The sequence below is a fragment of the Poecilia formosa genome, unplaced genomic scaffold (assembly GCF_000485575.1).
Source record: "Poecilia formosa unplaced genomic scaffold, Poecilia_formosa-5.1.2 Scaffold250, whole genome shotgun sequence".
Taxonomy (NCBI): Eukaryota; Metazoa; Chordata; class Actinopteri; order Cyprinodontiformes; family Poeciliidae; genus Poecilia; species Poecilia formosa.
Window position 1 is genome coordinate 446,983 of NW_006800189.1, and position 24,624 is coordinate 471,606.

Genomic DNA, 24,624 nt, shown 5'->3' on the forward strand with positions numbered 1-24,624 from the left:
TTTGAAATATGAATCTTTCTTCATAAACATCATATTAAATCAACTAGTTGCTTGCACAGTGGAACAAAAATAAGACTTTAGTTTTTCATTGACTCGTGGCACGGCTTAAAGTCGTCACGGTGCCGCTCTGGCTTAAAACGTGGTTGAATAAAACAAAAACAAAAATCCCAAATGGATAGAGTTTCTTTACAGCAAAATACTTTTGACCACTCAAAGATGTTTGCGTGTTCATCTGCTCTTTGATTTAAATCTATGTAACTTTAAAGCAATTGCCTACAGTGGAGCCCTGGTATTTGGGGGAGTTTGGGACCACAACGGCTAAAATCAAATACCTCCTGTGAAACGCTTCCAACTGACTGCTTCAGTAGCTCAAACACTAAATATACGTTAACCTGCATTAATATGCACAACAGAAACTGTCTTACCACTACTGCTAACGCTAGCATCCAATCAACAAGAGAAATGAAAGGCGCTCTTGAATTGGCTGCTTTGTAAATGCCAGCCAATAGTGTGTTAAGCCACCTGATTGTTAAGTTTTTCAGTTTGTTTCATTTTGTTCGACAAAAAAATCCACAAACAGGCAAATTTTCTGCAAAAACATTTTGGAGGCACATAGTAACAGTTCATCTCTGTCAGCTATAAGCTACTTTCAGACTTCAGAGCAAGAGCAAAACAAGATTCAAAATCAGTAAAGTGGATTGGTCCGTCTTAAACGCAGAGTTTCTGAGAAGATTTGAGAGAGTTGTGATCATGGATTTTTCAAGTTTCAGCAACATGAGCAGAATTAAAACAGAAGAAAAGCATGGTCAAGTGAGCAGGGCTGTATCTGAAAGCAGAAAAATGAGAGCAAATCAGAACTGCTTTATGTGTGAGTGAGAGCAGCACATCTAAATGACAAATCTGGCTTTTACACCAAAAATGTTGGCTTTTTGTAGTTGAAGGAATCAGTGCCACACTATGGACTAGAACTGGTTTGAATTACCACTTACTTCCAAAACTCTGAGCAGAGAGATGAGGGGGAACAGAGCATATTTTAGCTTAAGTGTTGATTGTTTAGAGCAAAAAATGTTAGTTTTCTGTGTTTCTGTTTCTAAATTATTGGGATTGCGTGTATCAGACACCAAACATTTGAAACGAGAACCAACGACGCTAAAAACATGTAACATGATCCTGGAGGATTGGCATGTCTTCATGCCCCAGAAGCATGAATAAGAAGGTCATGACTGAATCTGTGTGTCTGCTGCAGAGTTGTGACAAAAACGTACCGCTGTGGGACATCTGGTTTCACGAAATAAAACCTCAAGGAAGCTTTTAGATAAAACCCACAAGCAAATTAATCAGATTGATGGCTCTATTTTACATAATTGGGTGGATTTTGTTACTAACAACGTGGATTTAATTTTCACGTTCCAAAAAAACTGCTCTTCAGGAGAGTGTTTTCTCTTTATTTTGTAAGAGCCTGTTTTTACAAGTTTCACTTTACCATTATTGGACATAAGGGATCCCTACTTTCCACTTCATAATGATTAACAGCCACAGATCCACACTCCGAGCATTTCCCTGCCAGACAGATTATAATTTATATGCAATAGTGGAAGAACCATCATTAGCAGTGAGGGTCGCATTAAATGGAAGAAAGTGACACACTTTTTTCCCAAAATTTATAGCCAAGCAGCTGCTACTTCCATTTCTGATTTGGCCAATCTCTTGGTGGCCTGGTGGAGTTTATGTACTTTCTTTTGCGGCAGAAAAGTCCAATCCCATAAATTAACTGATAACATTGTTAGAGCATCTAAACAGTGCTGTATATAATCTGATCAAGCAGCAACGAAAAGCAAAGGAAAAATGACTCCCATGTGTAGGAATGCGCAAACACACAAAGGCCGTCTCTGCGGTCACAAATGTATGGAAAGGAATGTCAATTATTAGCCTGTAGTTTTGCTAACTGCTGAAAGGGGTAAAAGTCTGAGGAGACGTGACGCGGCAGCCCTTTGAAACAAAACGCAGAGGGAGAACGCAGGAGGAGCCCAACGGGAGGACCACACAATAAGCAAAGAAAGAAAGTGTCTCGCTCTTTACTCCTAAATGCCACAGATGTAATCAACCTTACCATCTAAGACGAGGCTGCAGCAGATCTTCTGCCCCACAAGAAGGGGCCAACTTTGAAGCTGAAAAGTCCTAAATTTAGAACCTTTAATCGTGACAATTTGCACGTCAACTCTTTAATAGAAAAACCTGGCGTGACGCCTGATCCAGGCACACTGGAAAAGGCTGCTAGAGTCACACCAGCTACCATGACTGAAGCGGCCAGGAGCATTAGGAATTTTTACTGCCTCATTTCATCATCCTAATATTTTACTGTCAAAGAGCTAATAGTTTTTTCATCCACTTGAGGGCAGTATCATTGCCAGGACTGAAGCCAGACGGCGTTCTCCACTCAGGGAGCCTTAAAAGAAAGAGCAACCACCTGCCTTGAACCTCTCTGAACATTACTCTTGCATCTGTCCTTCCACCGATGCAGCCGTTTCTCTGACAAATTCTCCCCAAACGACCTGAGTGCTCCTGAAGCCCAGCGATACAATCCTGGTAAAAACACCCGTTGCATTAGTCTGCGCAAAGATTGTGTTTCAGGGATTGTGACAGCTCATCCCTGAGTGGGTTTTGTGGTCGTTGGGCTCGCTTCCTCTTACTGAAGACAGGCAGTAGCTGGGGGGCTGAACTGAGAACAGAGGCCCCAGGTTCAGTTACTGGTCAGTGAGAGCCCCGACTTTTACACGGCTGGCGAGGCTCAGATGACATTTTGTAAACACCGATATGTTTGGCTTGGAGGTACTGGAGTCAGATAGGGTTATTTAAATTATGTATGTAATTTAATGACCAGGGGTTGATTTATTTAGACCTTGATAAACTGATTTCTTGACAGAAAAGTAGTGAATGAACACCTAAACTTTCAATAAGGTTAGAGTAGGAAGGTTTTTATGTAATTATTGTTAATGAGGGAGTGACAATACACCCAGCTTAGCAAACAAAACTATTCACATGATTAGAGCAGTAAGAGCAAGGTGGGGTTTTGCCAGTGCTTTAAGCAAACCAAGACTTTTTGACAATAAAAAGGAGAAAACATCAGTGTTCATTTTGTTTGAGGAGGTGTGAGTGCACAATCAAACTCTGATGCCGACCAAAAAGCAAACTTTGGTTCGCCTGAAAACCTCAGTCCAGTTGAAGTGAACTCTGGTGCAGTTCGAATACATGTGTGAATGTCAAGCGGACCAGAGGCTACTCTAAAAGCAGAAAGGAGATTATAACGCAGGGCATTCTGGGTAAATACAACCGAAACAAAACACGTGAGCAGGAGAAATGGCTTGTTGGTTTTTGCCAAAGACAAAAGAGAAATACTACAACCGCTAAGATCTGATGCTGCTACGCCATTTTTGTTCATGTGAAGAAGGAAGTGGCGCTCAGCGTCTTCTTGATGTTGACTCCTTCAGTGGTTCTTGGCGCCACAGGCGAGGAGGGGGAACAGGTTGTTTTTAATGAGTTTGGATTGTTTGACAGTGCAGTGTGAAACCGAATCACAGCAGCTGAAAATGTAACAAATGTTGCAATTTTGGTCCCCAATCGAACTGGACTGTGAAAACACCTGGCCGTCAACAAACGATGGAAACATTCTCGTTCTAATGAAATATAGCACCTGTATTTGTTTCCTCACTCTGGCAGTTAAATGCTTTAGCAGCAAATAAAGCTGATTCTGATTTATTTATGCACATTAATACAGCTAATATAGCTTATTAATACTACACATTTAGCGCGCATAATGTCTGAAGACTGTAGAGCAGGTCTGTAAACTGTTTTACAAAAAGACACACATCTTGTCTATGAGGTTTTTCTTGTCTTCACTTGTAAATTGGAGTTGGAAGCATCTGACTATTTACTCCTCTACTATCAGAGCACAGAGCTATAAACACAGGAGTTGGTCGGAGCCAAGCTGAGAGACAGACAGCTGAAGCTGACATGAGATGACAGAAACATAATCATGAAGTGTCTCAGCGGAATGCGTTTTATTGAATTTTGCCAAAGTATTCAGATCCGCTGCCTCAGAGTCTGCCTCGCTTCATCTGAAAATGACTGTAATGTAGGAAAATGCAGACTACTTTCATGCAGCATCCTCACATTTTCCAAAGGTCCAAAGAGCCCAGCAGATTTAGCTTCTGCATTTTTTCTTTTTACCTGCTTTCTAAATCTCTCGGCGAACAAATGCTGCCACACAGCCCCTTCATGGTACAGTGATTTAGCTCTTTCAGTGCGGGTTTCCAAAATATCCTGTCTGGATCGGACAAACAAAAGTCACGTCTAACAGGTCCTCTCGTTCTGTTTACCCAGGACACTGAGCAGGTCTGTATTTCCTCTGGATCCCCTCAGTGAGAAGTTTTTTAAACAAGCTCTGATGAGAGACGACTCTGTTTGAATTCACATCACTGAAAGACGAACCTCAAAACAGAGAGCCGGACAATGGGACCTTAGATTCAGAGGTATGAAAGCATGAAGGCACGGGTTGGGTACACAACCACACACAGTCTCAGCGGATGCCTCGTTTACTTATCACACTGTATCCTGTATCCCTTACCCAGGGAAGCCAGGAGCGCTCCACCCGCGGGGCATCGGAGGTCAGCTGCAGATGCAGGAGCATTTTACAAAAAACGACCTTTGTTAGAGCCTGATTTTTCAGCGGCACACATTCTGGATTAGTGTCCTCAGTTCCACCCCTGATGCAAGCAGGAGATTGTCATCACTGTGAGCTGAACACACAAACAGAGGTGCAACACTGTGTTTTTGTACTGTTGTCAAAATACCAGCATGCCACAGACTAAACAGCAGAGGGGGAACAGACAGCATTTTTCTGTTCCAATGTGAGCAATCTCAAAAATCTGACATTTAAAAAGTTAAATGAAGGGTTAATGTACATTTTTAACATAAAATGTAAAACTAATTTAGTAATTGATTAATTGTTAAACTAAAAACAGGCCACTTGCTGAACAAACATAATCAGAGCATTAATTAAGACAAAACTGTATAAAAATACATATTTGTATTCATGATATAAAAAAATCCTTCTTTGTGTCAAATTCAGTGGAATAATTTTGGATTCATTTGGATCAAATTCTGTAAAAAAAAATCTCCTGTTAACACCTTTTTCAATGCAATTATTAAATGAACAAGCAGCAGTATGAAGACCAAATGACACAGCAGACAGAAGTTATAAAGAGGTTTAAATTATGAAGTCCTTCCTTCTTATAACGGCCTCCAAAAAAAAAAAAAAAAAAAAAAAAATAGGGCACTGTAGTCCTGTCCTAGAAAAACACAACTGTGCAAGATCCTTTTTTATATTTTGAATCTAAAATGTTCTTTTTCTTCAAAAATCTGATTTTGTTTGTTTTAAGAAAATGTTTGCATGTTCAGTTTGTAACTGAACAGATAAAAAATAATAATAGAAAAACATAACTTTAGCCTTCATGGCCTAAATCCATGGCCTATGTGCAGAAAATATCCTGAACAAACAATCTCTGCAGCAAAACAGGGTGGTGGAGGTATCATGCTGTGGGGATGTTTTCCTTCAGCAGGGGCAGGGAAGATGGATGGAGCTAAAAACAGGTTGTTAATGTTCATTTAGCTCTTTGTTATTTACTAATTAGGCAAACTGGATTATCTTTAAGTGTAAAAGGAGTTTGAATACACATGCAGGCTACAATTGTTTTATTCTAAAATATTTGAAAATGTGTGCATCCTTCTCTGTTACAAAAACCTGCAGTATTCCGACCCTAGAGGACTTTGGACACCGTTGCTCTACAGCGTCTCCTCTGTTAAGGCAGATTGTGCTTTAATTTGTAACCTCTAAATATTTCTTAGTTTTTACGACGATTTTGAGTTGCACCAAGACTGCAGCAGCAGAGCTAAAAGGTGAAAGCAAAGGGATTCACTGACCTAAATGAAGTCCATGATCTGTGGGTGGCCAAAAACATTCCGAGACCAAGTGGCATAACGGGTTTACATGCATGCTCACACACAGCCTCCGTGATTGACTGTTTACAAACTGATTGTTAAGAGCGGCGAGCATTAATCTTCCCGGAGCTCACGCCATCTGTTTGACATACAAATCCCCGCTTGGGGAGGCATCTCCTGGTCGTCTGAGCGAAGTCTCCTCAGCCCAAACAGGGAGCGCCTTCTGGTCTTTCTAATCTAAGAAATCAAAGCTGAATAAACACCGCTCTGGTATGTCTAATTCCTCGAAGCCAACTCTAGCGGTCAAGTTTCACACATACCACCCCGCATCTGGAGCCTTCTCAGCAGGGAAGATAAACGTTGATACCAAGCACATGTCACAGCAGTGAAGGTTTCTCCATGACTCTCTCTGCAGCGTTCTGCAAGTGCACGGAGGTGGACGACGCCTGTTTTTCAGTCTGCGTGGAGAAGCAAGGATCCCGCAGGAGCTGCGACTCCATTACTAATATGAGCAAAATTCTGGCATGACATTCTGCTAATGCTGAAAAAATTTAGTTTAGCAAATCTGTGGTTTAATGAATAAGTCATTAAAAATGATGCTGCCTCCTATCACTTCCTGTCTTCTTCTTTGTCTTTTCTGCCAGTAGTAACATCCTGTTGTTGGGTGATACAGATTTCAGAATTATATCATATAATATTTTGTGGTAATATTATGATTATGATAAAAACAATGAAAAACTATTACCTGTTTTTTTAAGTAACTGTCCGATGGTCACTGCATGGCACAGCGAACAGATCCTGCTCTGGATTAGGGCCGTTACGATTCCTCGAATGATTTGAGTTCCTCGATTATCAAAACTCCTGGAGGCAAATTACCTGCCTCGAAGCTTCGTTAAATTATGTTTAATTATTTAGCGCACCGTGTTCCAGCTGGGTGATTATTTGTGTTGCGCAACGCTCTCACTTCTGCCTGAGTTTTTCGATTACTCGATTAATCGTCAGAATAATCGATATAACTCTTGATTACTAAAATAATCATTTTCTCACGTTAAATTATGTTTAATTATTTAGCGTTCCGTGTTCCAGCTGGGTGATTATTTGTGTTGCGCAACGCTCTCACTTCTGCCTGAGTTTTTCGATTACTCGATTAATCGTCAGAATAATCGATATAACTCTTGATTACTAAAATAATCATTTACAACAGCACTACTCTGGAAAATCATTCCCATTTCAAATAGGATTCTTTAGGATTCCAGTTACTTAAAGAACTTGGATTTATATACTTAAATTGCACATAAAGGATTCATCTAATCATATTTTTAAATTTACTGATGTTTATTGATGCTTTCATTGCAAAAACAATTGTAAAAATAAAATTTAATCAGATTTTTTAACATTAACAATTAGCAAGACAATGATAAGTTGTTTCAATAAATGGTAAAAGATATGATAAATGCCCAGAAATTCAGTCTCCGACATGTGCGGCTCATTCAGTGGAATAGCTGGAGAAAATGTCTTCCTCAGTGAGGCTACGACTGCAGCAGCATCTTTGGCAGGTCGTGTACGGTTTCACTTGTCTCCTTTCAGGCCTCGATCCAAACAGGTAGAGGAGAATAGGCCTTTCTCTCCCTCTCCTTTACTTTTCCCTCCCTTTCTTCCTAATCTCTTCTCAGGTTCAGAAATCCTGGTCCGGGCTCTTTGAGGAGGAGGAAATATGGGGTTGGGAAAACATCAGGGCTCTCTCACTGCAGGGATTACAACACCCATATATCACGGTGACAACTCCCTTTTCAGCAGAAGACAAGTCACCAGGACCCTGTGGAGGAACAGATCCTATGACATTTACTTCCTGTCACAGGCACAGACACTGATAGTTTTTACCGTCAGCGTTTTCACAACATCACCTCAGCGTACCAGGATCCGGTGTCTTGAGTGTTTCCCAGCCAACGTCTCTGGACTTTCACACATCTGATGTTTGGCTTGTGGGCATTTTCAGAGACGCAACAACAAATGGAGAAAAGCTCCAGAGAAGGGCTTTGATCACAGGTAGTTTAAGAGAGAATGCTGCGAGATGCGCATGACGCAATAATCTCTTTCTCCTCTTACAGGCCAACATTGGCAGCTTGCTGTTGGACACGGTGCGTCCGTAATCCCATCGATCTAAAGCAAACAAAAATGGTGGCAAAAAGGGGAAAACAATTTCCACAACCCTTGAGAGAAATAGATTTTATAGAAGTAACTCAACTGTTCGAACAAAAAACATATTCAGAATATAGAATAATAACTAGAAGAAACTGTTTTCAAGAAAACGGCATTGGCAGTGAAAGACGACAGAGAGGTGAGGAAGCGAGCGAGAGCTGTTTATTCATCAATGTGCCTACTATTAATTGCATTTTCAATATTGAGAGTTCTTAAAACAAGAAACCCAGCTAAGACAGCTCCACATGTCATCTCTACAGCTGTAACTGGGCCACATGTGTGTAAATAAAATACCTAATACTCGGGCCGACCTGAGCTTTTCGTTTCAGCTCCATCAACAAATTCTTCTCTATGTACACGGAGGACGAGGCTCCACATTACCTCTGTCAAGACGTCTTCCTGGCATGCATCTTTATTTACCTGAAGCAGAGAATGTCCACAAAACTATTGTGGAGGATGTAGGAATGATGACGATCAGAGGTGGAGAAAAGAAAGTCCCTCGCCACGGATCGATTTCATCCCGCTTTGATTTTATCAGACAAACCCAACTGGCAAAGCCTGTTACTCCAAACACCATGTCAACCTTTGTCAAATCGCGTTCGATGTGAAAGCAGCGGCTTTAGAGAAGCACATTTACAGATACAACTGTGTATCAAAAAATTAACTTCCACTGTGCAGATGTCTGGACAGCAGCATCATTAAGTATTTACAGCTTGCTCCGAAATCCAAAAGAAAATATGTGTTGACACTTCCAGCAGAAAACCAGGTCGGCCTTTGCCAAGAACAGAAAATGTAATCCAGATTTTGTTGTCCAGTGGAACTCACAACGTATTAGTTCTCATGAGATCGAACAGAAGAATGACTTTCTCAGTCCCTTCAAGGCTCACACATCGAGGAATTGATTAACTACTCATTACAGATTTCTGGGGTGATTTTAACAGATTTCTAAAAACATTATCTAATAAAGGCATCTGGGAGAAGTTATCTTCATTACAACAAAAGGTTAGCAGTGATTTATATTAGCCTGTTCTCTGTTCCACTATCTCAGGCTGAAGCATTTTATCATGGCGAAACACACATCATCTCTTTCCAATCCTGTTTTATCATTTTCTCTGTCCTGTCAGAGGAGGGGAACAGCTTGACAAATTATCAGCATTAGTCTCCATAATTCTGAGGGAAACCACGACGTCCAACATCTGACGCCAGAATCAAACTCATATGTGGGACAGCAGCGTGTTGCATATATATATATATATATATAAGACCCAATTTATGTCCACATTTTAAAACCCACAGTTCTAATATTCACAAGGATTTCTGTAGAAAACAACTTTTATTAGTATAAATAAACCAATCAGTTTTTCCACAGGTTTATACTAGAGCTGAAACAATTAATCAAATTAATAGAGAATAATTCGACATATTGAATTTATCATCAACTAAATAAGTAATTGATTAATAGTTAATTGGAGCAAACAGACTCAAAAAGATTCAATTTGCTCAAACAACAACATACTCAGAGCAGTAAATAAGCCAAAACTGTACATATAACATACTCAAATGCTGTAAAAAAAATCATATTAATCATCTTTTACTGTCTATTTTCTAATCCAAAAACTAATCAACATTTTAATAGACAATATGCATATAAGTATTTTCACTACAGATACATTATTTGCTGAAAATAATCAATCATTCATTAATGGAATGCTATGTTGTTGAAATTCAGACAATAACACTTGTATTTTCTGATTCTCTAAAAAGTAACTGAATTATTTCTAATTTTGTGAAAAAAGGCTTAAGTGGTTAAATGAAAAATCTGCCGACGAATTGTAAGAATAATTGATAGAACAATCGATTAATAAAATAATCATTAGTTGAAGCCCTAGTTTTCGCAGTGGATAAATATTTTTAAAACATTTTTCCTTGGCACAACAAGAATCCTGCAATAAAGGAGGGAACAACGCGACGCTGGAGGAAAGCCTGTAGCCGCTCGGCGAGGTTGGTGGAGTCAACTAACTAGCTCACTCTTTAGTTACCTAGCAACTCGCTCACTCTTTGGTTACCTAGCAACTCGCTCACTCTTTGGCTACCTAGCAACTCACTCACTATTTGGTTACCAATTAACTCACTCACTCTTTGGTTACCTAGCAACTCCCTCACTCTTTGGTTACCTAGCAACTCCCTCACTCTTTGGTTACCTAGCAACTCACTCATTCTTTAGTTACCTAGCAACCACCTGTTGAGTAACTCGCGCAGGAGCAGTTAAAAGATTTTGCCACAGTATTTCATAAAAATAATGATTAAAACCATCTATCAATAATCATAACCGATGACTGTTGATAGACTGATGAGGAATGTTTATATCGCTTATACGTTTTTCAGCCCTACGTTATATTAGCTCTGTTTTTACTTTTTAAGTGAGCACTTTCAGAAAAAAAAAAAAAAAAACATTACTAATGTCTGCGGATTGCTAACTGCTTTTTGCAAATGTTCTTTCCTTCAACATTTAGCAATAACTAGGTGTGTCACAGCCAAAATAAGCGACAGCAGACTTATTGTCTCATAATTGGCCACATGTCTAGCATTAGCTAATGCACATCCAAACAACAAAGCTGGCCAGGATGGGAAAAGAAATTACGCCTATTTGAGCACAGCCTGATTTTCTGCCAGTCTGTTAAGTCTTCAAGCTACAAGTCCCAAAGGCTTCTTCCTCCTCACTATAAACATAATAAATCACCAGATAAGTCAAATTTGACTGGAGGAGTTTGTTATCACTACTTTTGTTTTGGATTTGAAGCCGATTATGTTTCATTTTCCAAACACAACATCGTCCTTTCGGCTAACTTTGTAGCCAACTTTTAGCCATTTCCTTTCTTGTCCAATGATTTTGTCTAAAATAAATCAAAAGTAAGTGTTGTAAAAGTTATCATACATAACCTTTCAGTACAGAAGGTTTGAGTAAACCCGACCTGCTAAAACATCTCCTCGCCTGAGGCTTCGACGCTGTTAGCACTGATATGTAAAGTCCTGCAGCTGCCAGTAAAGCCTCATTTGTCATAAGACTGCAATCAGCCATGGACATAAATCTTGCTGAATGTCAAATGTAAGGCCAAAGAAGTCATGAATATTCAACATTTGTCTTGGGTTTCCTGCACAAATCTGGCTTAAAGAAGCTAATTTTTATTTGATAGCTCTGGTTGCCTGAAACCAGACTCTTCTCCCACTGAAAGATGAATATTTCAAAATTTAAGCAATCCTGTAATTACTGAGTCGTATCTCATGGATTTTAGGTCAGCAACATCCACTTTAATGATCTCAGTGTGAGCTTGTCTGGCTTCGCAGAGGATTCCCACAACACAAGGTTCAAACGAAGTGGCTTGGCCTACATGAAGCTACACCTAAAACACCTTCCCGTCCGTTTTATCTCTCTGGCTTTCAGTTCAGGCGTCGGAAAGGAAGAACGCTGATATCCTGTCCTTTGATTCACACAGATTGGCCGACACCTTTTCCCACTTGCACACAAAAGGTGGCGAGCAGAACTTTGCTCATACGGACGATAAAGACAGCAACCTTGCCTGAAGCCAAGACATTCGAACAAAACACTTTAAAAGACGTTTCCCATCTTGTTTTGTTTGGCCTCTCCCTAAATGTGCATTCCTCAGGAAGTCTGAGCGCTCCTAATGAAACGAAACAAAAGAAAAAAAGGGAAGTGTGAAAAGACAAAGCCCTTACCTCGGGCTGATGAAGCCGGATGCCGTAGAGAAGAATATTTCGGAGCTTAGCTGTTGAGGCCAGGTCAATCAGAGCAGCAGACTCCGTCGCTCTCCGGCTGGTAGACGGCTCCTCTGTGACACTCAAATGCATCTATTTAAAAAAATATATATTTTAGAAAAACAGGGACAGGTTATTTTGCTTTATTTTATTTCCAAAATAATCCCACAGACAGATGTTATCCTTGAAACGTCTCAGCTAATTAGGAGAAAGAATTCAAAGCTGTCAGTTGTTTTTCTTTAAACACATAATTATTTCAATCTATTTTAATATCAACCTCACATTTTAAGACGGATTATTGAGCAAATTATAAGGATTTTATGCCCTGAGCCATGCTGGGCCTGAACTGCACACAAATCTGTCCCAATATAAAAACATGGGGGGAACAAAAGATACTGAAGAATGAAAAGAAAACATTTTTCAGAGCAGAATAAATGAACAGATTCGTCCAAAATCAGGTGAAAACGACGAATTTAAATGACTGATGGGTCATTTAACTTTTGATTGTAATGATTCATATTAACCATGTTTTTTTTTTTTTTTCTAATTCAACCATGTTGATAATAATACCATGCTAGCAAAGAGCTTTAGCGTCAGCAGAACTAATGCTTAGGGCTGGTGCTTTAGGGTTTGCACTTTTTAGCTAGCAGTGCTCAACGCTTTTCATTTGTTGATGTTTTTGGGAAGACTAACAAAATGTCTTGTTAAAAAAAAATCCCTGGTTTTAGTAATCCAGGTGTTGATCTGGTGGATATGCAAATTTCAGTCGGCATTGCTTGGATGAAGCCAGTAAAAATTCAAACTATTGCATCAAATCACAGGTGATATTCTGCCAAAGTTGTTTAATGTACAAGTTGACCGTGCTGAAAAGTAAATATTTTAAAAGCATAATTAAAGGACTGAAATTAATATTACATTCAAGCCCATAAAAATTTCTCACTGAAAGTGCAGATCTTCTCACTGTCAGGTAAAAACCATGAATAACCTGTTTTCTGTTGGAAGGTTTCTGGATTAATCCTCAGCTTTTATTTCTGAAGGCCTGAATGTGAAGCAGCTAAATAGCTTCATAGGACTTAATCTGATCTCCCTCTACTAGAAGCAGCTTCGTATTCTTGCTTGGATTCATCTTCATGCAATAAAAGAGAATTTTTATCAATAAAAGCTGACTAAAATATTAATAAAACTCATGATTAGTATCTCAGCCTCCCAGCCGATCATTTGTCACTGGAACAGAGTGTCCAGCTCGTTTATTTGTCTCCTGACTTTGTTTGCAGCCACATCAGCTCAAGGCCCAGCTGCACTTATAACGACCAAATTCTCAGAACGTCTTACCGTCTCTGCTTCCAACCCAAGACAAACAAGAGCTGTTACATATGCAAATAAACTTTTCACATATAAGCTAAAGATAAACAGCCTTGAAATGAATAAATAAACCGCAGACGGCTCAGTTTGCCTTTAAGGTTAAGGACAGAATGTATTTGGTCTTGCTGTGACAGACAGCGGTGGATGCTCTGCTAATGAAGCCGTCAGTGACTAAATCTGCAATAAAAATAACACTCTGTGACATTTGCACTCATTTCATTAGAGTGGTTTTATGTAACGTGTTTTTTGAGCACATGTTCCAAAGCTGGGAACAGGTTTCCAAGATTTTGGTCATCTGGGGAGGAAAGTTAAAAAGTTTAGACTGGCTTCTTTAGATGAAGAGATGAAGGTTCCTCCTCCTGAAACTGCAGAAGCGTCGCTGTGGGTTTTGTTCTTTGGCTGTAACAACGAGTGGTTCAGATGACAACAATGTGAAAAAAGTCATTATTTTAAAATATCTGAACCACTTAGGCTCATAAACTATAATTGCTTTCTCTTTTGAAATCAATCATGATTAACAACACTCTGCAGCCACAGCAAGGCCTGATTATACGGCCAGATCTGCAGAATAAAAATAACACTTTTATACAACCTTTCTAATGTGTTCTTGATTGGCCTCAATCAAGAACAAATTAGAGAAAAACAAACTGACATCAGACTTGAAATCAAACTTAAAGGGGAGCTCTTATTCAAAATTCACTTTTTGCACATAATTCTTCCATTTGAGTCTCAACAGACTGAAGGTTTATGGTCATTGTGTTCTGGAGGATAAAGGTTCAGGAAATGTCTTAACAAATCGGTTTTAAAACGCACATATCAAAGCCGTCGACATGGCTGCAGAGTCCCGGCTGCTAACTCACCCAGATGATCACTGCCGGGTTGAGAAGAGCTCGGTTTTCTGCCTCTAACGCCACAATTAAGGCCTCCACTTCTGAAGGGCAAAATGGATCGACCTGGAGATCGAGGAAAGCAGTCATTAAGAAGATGGGTGCAGATAATTGTTGTTTAAACTTTATTATATTAAAAGGGAAACTCACAGAAACCTTAATGAAGTTCCAGTCTTCCAGCAGATACCTGCCGTTGTCGCCCATCAGATCTGGCGTGACGTTCAGCTCCTGCAGGGATATTTCAGACCTTCAAATGATGACTGGTGCATTCGAGGTCAAGAGAAAAACTGACTCCAGTGCTTCAGGAACCTTCTGGTTCTCGTCCCTTCCACTCCTTTGGTTACAACCACCTGCTTTCCTGCCGTTTATAATTACATGATTACGGAAATTAAAAGCCTAAGCCTGCTCCATAAGCCTGTTCTAGTTCTTTTAGTCAAGGTGGCAAGAACAAGATAAAAACGTTCTCCCTGGCAGAACAGTTCATACTTCACAAAAATTGAAGTGCAGAACTCTTGGGAAGTTTTGTTGGTTCTTCCTGCTGCAGCATTTCTGTTTAATAATTGCAAGACACAGTTGATGTGTCCGGATCAAGCTGCAAGAAAAAGACTGATGCCAGTTTGTTCTTGCAGACCTGAAAGAGAGCGTATCTGTTCTTGTGGAATATATGTTGGTGTTTATGGGTCATCTGCAGTAGTAGAAAAAAAAGGTTTCGTCATTATACAATGCAAATGATGCGTTTTGCGAATTCTCCAGCTTTACCTTTTATGCTAACAGTTCACAATGTGTCCGGTAATTTATGGATATTCAATGCATAGAAAATTATCTACTTGTGACATTTATTTTATTAAAAAACAAACATTTATACAGTGTTTTTCTTGATGATCCAGTAAATACACTACAATCATAAATCACATGCAGGTGATTCTGTAAAAAAAAGAGCATTGGGGACTGATTAGAGGGATTAGTGGACTGATTGCAATAAAAGAGAAGCAGATGTGTTTGACATCATTGGATTCCTTTATTTGAAATGATTATTTAGAAAAGAAAGTGTCAACAAGACTTAACGAAACAAACATTTTGCAGTTGAAAAGTATAAAGCGGACTTCTTGAAAACATCTGTTAATGTCTGAATGTGGTTGAAAAATTACCGAGGTTAATAAAATAGGTTACCAGAGCCTAGCAGTCTCTTCCTAATTCAAGGACACAAGCACATCGCAACAAATGAAGAATGGTATGAAAGTATTCTGCAAGAGAAACTCCTCCGAATGCTCCACGGAAACATGATGAACAACAATGTCTCAGGAAATGTAATAAAAGCAGAACAAAGATCTGAACATTCAAATTTTGGCCCAGAAGCCAACAAACAGATCAACTTCAGAAGACGAAGAAACACTTTAAGTATAAACTCTTCTGATAAATTAGGTCTATTTGCTAATAAAGGCCTTTAAAACCATTTGTGTCTGCAGAAACATTTCACTATGACTGTAGTCACTATTGCTCTTTTCGCCTCTTGCTGTCAGAAAACATTACTTCTTGCGCAAAATTAAAAAGTAAAAACTACATGCAAGCCAAGTTAAATTACATTATGTTGAAAACTGAGTAAAATCACGATACATCCAGGAATTATAAAAGCTTTTATGCAGAAACAGCCCCAACATGGAGGTACTGATGTTTCCAGTGAGTTCTGGCCTTGGCGGCATAAAGCAACCAGGTCACCCAATGAATTCATTTACCAATCATCTCTTCTGTTTTGCTTCTAATTACGCTCTAAAACTGAAATGTCATGCTTGCATAAAATAAACACCATAATAGACATCCAGAAGCTGTCTTTGGCACTGAAACACAGTTTGTTCTACCCAAACGAAGTAATGGAAAGCAATAGAAAATGTGTAATGGTTATGGGAAACATGTGTTGGGGGCTAGCGGAGATAGATAACAGCTCACTGTCTATGGAGGAAAATCAGGTCAGTGCAAAGTGTAAAAGATTTGCAAGCTTTGAACAGAGAAACTGGCATGATTTAAACCAGGATGGCAGTGAAATCCTGAAGTAGACATGTTTGTTTAAGATCACGCTTGGAGAGAAACCACTAAGCTCTCAACACTGCAGGAACTTTGAAGTTGCAGCAAGTTTTAAATTTAAAACGAAACCTGAAACCATAACATATTTCTGCTGTAATATTGCTTCTGGAAGTACAGCGGGACGGTGCTGATCTAAGGAGACGAGGAAAACAACTAGCATGAGCTTCAAGTTGAACTGATGAACGACTTGTTCATCAGTTGGACAAGAACTCATTAAAGCTGGACAAGTAAAAGTGCAACGTACCAATACAGATAATTAACACGCATGAAAATAACTGGACTGGAAGGTGTTGTGATGCCAAACACAGACACTAAGAGGTGTGAGTTGTGGCTTCAAAGAAAGGTTTAAGGTATTCCCAGCATTGACTGAAGCACCAACCGGTCAGTGAAGGTTGGATGCCTGTAGAAACGTGATACAGAATTACTAAGTTGTAAAATATTTATTTTATTGTTTCAGTCTTTTTTAAGAGTAAAATATGATTGATGCCTCTTTATTATGTGGCAAAAAGAAGGTTGAAAGACTGTTTTAAAGACCTCACCATGTTTACCGTAACATTCGCAGTCTGTTACATGTTACTGACAACTCTCCTCCCAATCTGAAGAAATACCAAATCATTGTAGTCCATAGTCTTCCCCTCTCTGCTAGCATGCGCCGCCAGTTTCTCCACCTGCACTCAAACCCAAACTGCTTATCCCTGTGTTAGATCCACGTAATGGCGCTGGGACAAAAGTAATTTTTCATCTTCCGCCTTCTGTACTTGTCTTTCATCCCCTCCATTATTCTTCCTTCTTTTCCAAACCCAGTGAAAAGGATGGATCTGGTTCCTTACAGGCACACCGGAAAGCCTCGGCCCCACAGGCCACCTGAGCGCAGCTGGGAATCTCTCCAGACAGCCGATCCAAAGGAGCCGACAGAGGCTCCAATACATCACCGAGGTTCTGTTCAGCACCGCACAGCGAGAGGCGCGCGCTCTGGCACCGGATCACGAAGGACTTGGAGCGGGTTTAAAGGACGATGAACTGTTTAGATCACTGCAGAACATTAAAGTGTTCTTCCACCAATCTCTACTGTCAGCAGTTACATCCAGGGAAGATAAATACAGATGTGCAAGATAAAGGAGACATGTCTCCAAATATGAGGACCGGCTTAGGGTGTTGTGAACATGTGGTAAAATACAGTAGAAATCTGAGGAGAGTCGTTTCGGAAACCAACAAAAAGCGGTCGAATGTTCTGTCGTTAGCTTCTAAATCCCGTCACAAAGTAAACAGCTTCAGGAGTTTTGGGATTTTTGACAAAGCTGACGATGATGGACTGCTGTGTCGAGTCTTCTTCAGTGCATTCCACAGATTCTCAATGGAGTTCAGGTCTGGACTCTAAATTTTCACATCCTGACAGACTGGAGACAGCCAACCAGACACTGTGACTGAAGATAACGTACCCAAAACAGACAAGACATAATTAATCATCTCAAATGACTGAAAGAACAACAAGGATTACAAGAAGCTAAAGAAAAGTGGAGCTCAGATTCTAGATTGGTGCTTCCAGAGTTTAAATCCTTGTTCTAGAAAAGAGGCTGGTGCAAATAACAAAAAATATATTTGAATTTTGTTTCAAGTAGTACAGTTTTGATGATGTAGCAACTAATTGATGCCAAACAACTGCACTGCAAAAACACAAAATCTTACCAAGTATTTTTGTCTAGTTTCTAGTGCAAATATCTAAGCAAACCTGAAATAAGACAAAACTAACTTACAAGTAATTTTTTAGTTGACTTTTAATTCCTTAATATTCCTCCTGGATTATGGCAGGAAAATCCCACCAAGCAAGCAGAAAGTTTGGCAAGTGAAGATTTGCTCCAAGCAGAGACTAAGTGTGAGTGTGAGGAGAAGTTTTGAGTGCAATCATTACAAGTTTTGAGAAGAAAGACATGAAGTCCTGCTTTCAAAATAGAAATATAAGCAAAAGTATTAAAAGTTTTGAGAACAAAAGACATGACGTTCTGCTGTCAGACTGAAAATGTGTGCTCTGGGATTATGGCAGGAAAATTCCTCCATACTCAGTCAATCAAATTTTATTTTGTATTTCTTATACAGCTAATGTTAAATAATGTTTTGTTTAACATATTGAAAGATGTTGACCCTCTAGATACAAGAGAAAACTCATTTTTATAAGCTTACCTATAAGATCAATCAACTTTTTGATAATTGATAATTTGGCGATATCTCTTAATATTGGGCAAATCTACCTGCAGTTATTGATAAAGTCACATTGACCTTTAAGTTCTTGAGATTTTTAACATTTTCTGCATCACAGCCATCTGAACCTGTCAGCAGCTGCCAGGGATCAGTTTCATGTTCTCATTACGGCTGCAGAACGTGTTACCTTTCATATGTTTCACAAAAAGCAGTTTCTATTTTTATTCCTGAGTAGTTTTCATCCCTTTGCAGTGTAGGTAGAAACATGCAGTCCTGCTCCAACAGAGCTGAATCAAATGCCTGAGTTACGTCCTCCTAATGATGAAAATCTTTGATGTAACTGTGCTGAAAAGATATTCATCTAAAGGTAGCTGGGCTGCAGGCTCTGAGACTGAAGCTTCAGAGCCCTGAGTTGGAGGTTTCTGATTTTCAGACTTGATCAACGGAAATCCCGCAGTTCTTGGGGTGCAGAAAAGTGTTTCAAATATCAAAGGTTTATGTGGTCTGTGCAGCCATATCCAATATGAAAAACTGTCAGTCTTTACTTGTTTGCATTTGGACGCTGTTTTAGATTACCCAAGAAAAAGGACCGTGAGTTCAAAACAGATGTTAAAGAAAGGCTGAGGGGTGAACATTGACCATTTGTCTTTTACAAGTGAGATAATATTAAGGAGGAGGTAAGAATTCATCAATAAACACCCAGCTAATCAGGGAAACTCCCAGAGTTCACTCTTTCCGTCTGAATCAGAGAGAGATGGAGTTTGGGAAGAAATGAGGGGGAAAATGGAGTGTGGACATTTTCGACAGGCTCTGATACACGGCTGACTGTAAATACCAACTCCCACCACTAGGCCACCCACATGGAGCTGCATGAAGTTTTGACTGGGAAAGTTTAATGAATATGAGAAGAGACAAAGGAGAACAGTGTAAAATAAAAAGCACCTGCTCTTTCTGAGATTCAGTCAGCAGCAGTAGTTAAAGCACCAAGGAGGACTGGCAGCAGGAACAAAACTACTTATTTCATCAAATGAAGATTTCAAAGCAAATTAGTGAGCAAAACATTAAACATTGTAACTGTAGTTATGGAAAGCTGGCATCCTGCAGCAGTACTCACCATATCCAGAGCTCCAAAAGCTTTTTGGAGAACATTGGCCAGAGCCACAGCAGCTTCCAATCCCCCGGTTATAAGGCAAGCTGACTGCGACAAAGTCTCTGAAAACAAAGAAGCCAATGAGAGAATTAAGGCTTTGTGATTAATCTAACAGTCTGTCTGATATCTACTGCCTCTGCTTTTTTTAATTAGAAAGAAGTTAGTAAAGTTTACAACAAGCTATGTCCTGTTTTACCACAGTCCTGCATCCTGATTCAGCCTCGTTACCAAAATCTCCAACAATCAAAGCTTCAATATATAAAAGATTATATAGTTATACATTTAATATTGTTTTTATTGTCAGATATATTTTCATTTTGTATTAAAAACCTGAAGAAAAACAATGTAATACCAATGCTCTGCCAGTAGGTGGAGAGAATAGTAACATAAATTAAGCGGAAAAAGTTCGAGCGAGGTTAAAGTAGTTATCGTGGAACGTCCGCTTAACAAGATATTCAACTTTTTCATGGCGATATCACCTGGATGCTATTTTACAACAGTAAAATTTACTATGAAAGCAGTTTGTATTGCTGGAACTATATGTGTTTTATTTATTTAGAATGATTTTTAAAATTAATCTGCCTGAGAAACACATTTATTATTTTGCTAATCTTTTGAGATAGTAAAAGTTTCATTTGCAAACCCACATTTTTTAATTATTATCAGATTTAGACATTTTCCATTAACTAGTTAGCAGCTTGTATTGTTGTCAATGTGCCTCTGAGCTGCTGATTGATTTACACACTAAGTGGATTTCACTGAGTGAGCTGGCGGATATAACAGCAATGATTCACCAGCTGGCACACAGCTGAAATACAATTACATGTCTTTAGATAAAAACACAACAGTTATCAAGGACAATCAGCTCATCGCAGACTCCACAAAAATAAAAATTAGACCTCCTATCCAGATGTCTCGCTTGATAAAAGAACCAGTCGTTTATGCGAACGCACACCAACCGAGGCAATAAGCAGTTAGTCAAACTGACAGATATGAGAACTTCCTTCCACGTCTTTAAAAAAAAAAAAACACACACACACACAATGAATTCATTCACTTGAGAGGCTCTGGGAATTATCACCGCGCACCTCTTGTCACCATCAAACAGGTACTTGTTGGTCCAGGTGCTGGCAGGGTGAAATATGGGGGTGTGTTTATTTCCTCTCCTCTGATTGTGAAGGTGTCCCTTGTCCTAACTTGTTCTCCCCAGTATTCAGCGTCTGCTTACACCCGCCCTCTTCATCTCAGGCCAAACAATGCTTAAAAAGAATTTCCCCCGTCAGAGAATGGCGACGGGTCATTTTGGTTTATTGTCACCTATTGACTGCTAGCTACAGACCACACAAAAAGAAACAAAGCACCGCAGCTCTGCTCACTTCAGGGCATTTATTCTGTCAGACATGCATGCATACCGTACAACTCAGCTACAGGAACAAAGATCTCTGAACGACACACACACACAGTGCATCAACAGTGCTTCAATGTTTCCATATTTTATGTTACAGCCTTATTACAAACTGCAACACAAATACCCCATTATAACAATGTGGAAATATTCTTGAGATTTTTTGCTAATTAATTAATTTGTTCATTTTTTTTTTTTTCACAAAATTTTTCCTACATAATGAGTATTTTTGTGGTCAGTTCTGTCTATTTTCAGATGTTTTAAGGTCTCTTGTCACATTAAATCCAAATGAGCTGCTACTGGCCATGACCCCCAACTTAACATTTACACTCGCAAATAAAAACACCTAAAAACAGATGTGCGATTATACAGCCTTGAAAAGCAGAAGTAGAGCCTTCTGCAAAATCAACAATAATACAGCAAGTCTTTTCTGGATGGTAAGTCAACAACTAAAACCTCCAGCAGCCATTGTACAGCTCATACAGAAGGGAAACCAGCTGTATGCAAGAGTGATGGAGCTCCATTTGGGTTGCTAGGTAACGGTGCTCAGCTTGGCTAGGGTTGCCGGTGCAGTGCCAGTCGAATGTGACTTACTAATCAGCAGGCTTTTGAAAAGGTTTATTTTCCAGATACCAAATAAACATCAATTTGTTAAAAACTGTCTGGGTGGATTTTTTTTAATCCATTGGTCTGTTTTTTTGGAAAGACACCCACTTGTCTATAAAAGGTCCCAGAGTTAATACCAAGCTTGTAATAACTAAGCTTGGTATTAAAGGAGTTGTCTTTAGACCACTGAGACAGGATTGTCTTGAGAGCCAAATCCAGAAACATTTCTGCGGTCCCAGTGACCTCTGTGACCTCAATTATTCGTAAATGAAAGAAGCTTGAAACCATCAGGACTCTTCCTATGGCTGGTCGGCCACTCCTTAATAAAAGGAGCCTGAAGGACTCTAAGGCCACAAGAAACAAGATTCTGGTATGAAGAGACAGAGATTGAAACCTCTGGAGTGAATACCGGGCGTCATGTTTGGAGGAACCAGGGCTCATTACCGGGTCAATACCGTTCCTGCAGCGAAGCACGGTGGTGCCAGCATCATGTTATGGAGACGTTTTGGAGCAGCAGGAATTGTCCAGACAGAGGGAAAGATGAATGCAGCAATGTTTAGAGACATCCTGGCCTGGTTGGAAACCTGCCCCAGGGCGCTCTTGACCTCAGACTGAGGCGACGATTCATTTGTCAGCAGGACAACACAGGATCAGAACCACTCTGAGAATGTCCAAAGCCAGAGTCCAGACCTGATTGCATTTCTGAAGAGATCTTCCATGCAACCTGATGGAGCTTGAGAAGAACTGCAAAGCTAATCTGGTGGCATCACATTGAAATAAAATGAGGTATTAAGCAAATTTCTTTGTCTCTTCTTTTTTTTTTGCAAAAATCCCCAAAGGTTTCCCACATTGTCATAATGAGGTATTTGTGTGCACAATTTTGTGGGAAGAGATTTCATTTAATTCAATCTTGAATGACGCTGTAACATATAATGTGGAAAAAGTGAAGCACGGTGAATACTTTCCAGGTGAAATACTTAACAGGCCGTGTAAAAAAGAAGGTTGTGAGGACGGAAAGTCACCTTTGATGATGGACTCTGCAGCAGCTAAATCCCGTTTATAGGTCACCTGGAGGACAAACAGTTGCTTAGTCAAAGTAGAAACAAAAGTAGTTCATTCACGCACATCCATGCAGAAATATTTTCAAATTATTTCCTAAAACCCTCACAAGGATGAAATGTTGCCTCTAAGCTACAGAAGCTAAAACCTGAGCTGGTAAAGGTGATAAATCAAACAATCGTAAATCATTAAAATCCCCTTTTACTCCGATTACACAGATTCAGGTTCTGTAAGTACAAGTCAAGTGTGGTTCAAGTGCTAAAAAATAAATATATTTTTAAATGATATCTGACTTGTTTTTGTTAAATTGAGATTGCCAAAATTATTTCTATTCACCAAATGCCAAAATTTATAAGGGAGGTAATTTTTTATAGAATTGCACATAGATTCACAGAAGTTTTCAAACATTTTTTTGTAGTATTTGCAGTTTGGATCAGATTTTGTGGATTTTGTTCCATAATCTTCTCACCATTTTGCTGGAAATTTGCCCCATTCCTCAGACAGAACTGGTTTAACTGAGTCAGTTCCCAGGAAACTGGAAGCTGTCATGTTTCAGCATATAAAGACATTTTTACAAAGCATGCTCCGCGTTTCTTCTTTTTCCAAAGTAAAATTATTTTAAAATTCAAAAACCTTTATTTCTGTTCATTAAACAGTACAAAGTCTCACTTAACGGATCAGTACTGTCCGAAAGCGGGTCGTTTTTACGCTCACCTTCCACAAGGTTGGCGGACCATCGATGAGTTTGGCGTTGGTGCCGCAGTACTGCAGAGCAAGATGGAGACACTCGGTACCGAACTCGAAGTCTGACTCGGTGCACTGCAGAGGGGCCACGTGGACGGCGTAATTCATGACAGAGAAATTATGGTTAACGACAAAATATGTGTCTTAATTCTTATAAAGTACTTGTTTACAGGAGTAATGGTTCTAAAATATGAGAAGAGCTTGGCAGAAAAGATAAAAACGGTTCACGGCAACACCCAGGTAAGTGATTGTAAATCGTTTACCTTAATTAGACACGCCAACATCCTGAGGATTGCTACGATGCTTGAGTTGCCATATCTGCAGCATAAATCAACCTAGAAATGTTTGGTGAATAAATCCTCGTTTTGTCCTTATCCACTAAAAAATCTGATTCCGCTTTAAAAATACTTAACACCAAAATATTCACAAATTTTTTTACCAATTATTTGAATTTTGTTGGTAAACTTTAAAAACCTGCTATATTCTGACTTTCCTGCTCTGCATGCTACATCGTAAACTTCACAATGATCTTTTGCATTTGATTTATTTGTCTGCAAAGTGATCAGTGGCAGGGCTTGCAAAGAAAATGCTCAGAATAAAACACTGCTGTCACCACATTTTTCACTTCAGAGCTCCATTTTCTTTGGCCGTTGAAATCTTCTTGGCCTTATAACTGCTCTCTTATCTTTCAGATTTAACACTGAAAATGTCCAAGACTGTTTTTAATTGAGGCATTTTAACCACATCATTCTACAAGACATTAAACGATACTGGATGATTTTTTTAAGTGATGCTATGGCTCCTTGTCTCTGTCACTCAGCAGAACGGACGTGTGTACATTTAACCTGAAGTACATGTAGGCCTATAAGATGCAAAATACAATAAAAAGTGAGGAAAGTAAGTAATTATTTCGTGTCACTGATGCATTCAGAGGCAGCACTGCAATCACTGTGGACAGGAGTATTTGGTAGGATATTATGTTCCAAGCTTCTTGCATGCAACTTCAGCATAACTGTGATCCTAAAGCTGATAAACGTGGTGGGGAAAATATGATGAAGGAAAANGTTCTGGAGGATAAAGGTTCAGGAAATGTCTTAACAAATCGGTTTTAAAACGCACATATCAAAGCCGTCGACATGGCTGCAGAGTCCCGGCTGTTAACTCAC

At 39.4% G+C, this 24,624-nt stretch overlaps 2 protein-coding genes across 2 annotated transcripts in view; both read right to left on the reverse strand.

The window, feature by feature from the left end:
• Nucleotides 1–12,013, reverse strand: part of meox2a (mesenchyme homeobox 2a) — a 73,158-nt gene extending 61,145 nt beyond the window's left edge. Inside the window, exon 1 of the mRNA XM_016680643.1 lies at nucleotides 11,932–12,013. The gene's annotated coding sequence lies outside the window, so the exon portion shown is untranslated. The remainder of the gene's footprint in view (nucleotides 1–11,931) is intronic.
• Nucleotides 1–24,624, reverse strand: part of crppa (CDP-L-ribitol pyrophosphorylase A) — a 48,404-nt gene that overhangs the window by 4,098 nt on the left and 19,682 nt on the right. The window contains exon 9 of the mRNA XM_007569870.2: nucleotides 11,932–12,063. Within this exon, the coding sequence (XP_007569932.1) occupies nucleotides 11,932–12,063 (132 nt within the window). The remainder of the gene's footprint in view (nucleotides 1–11,931; nucleotides 12,064–24,624) is intronic.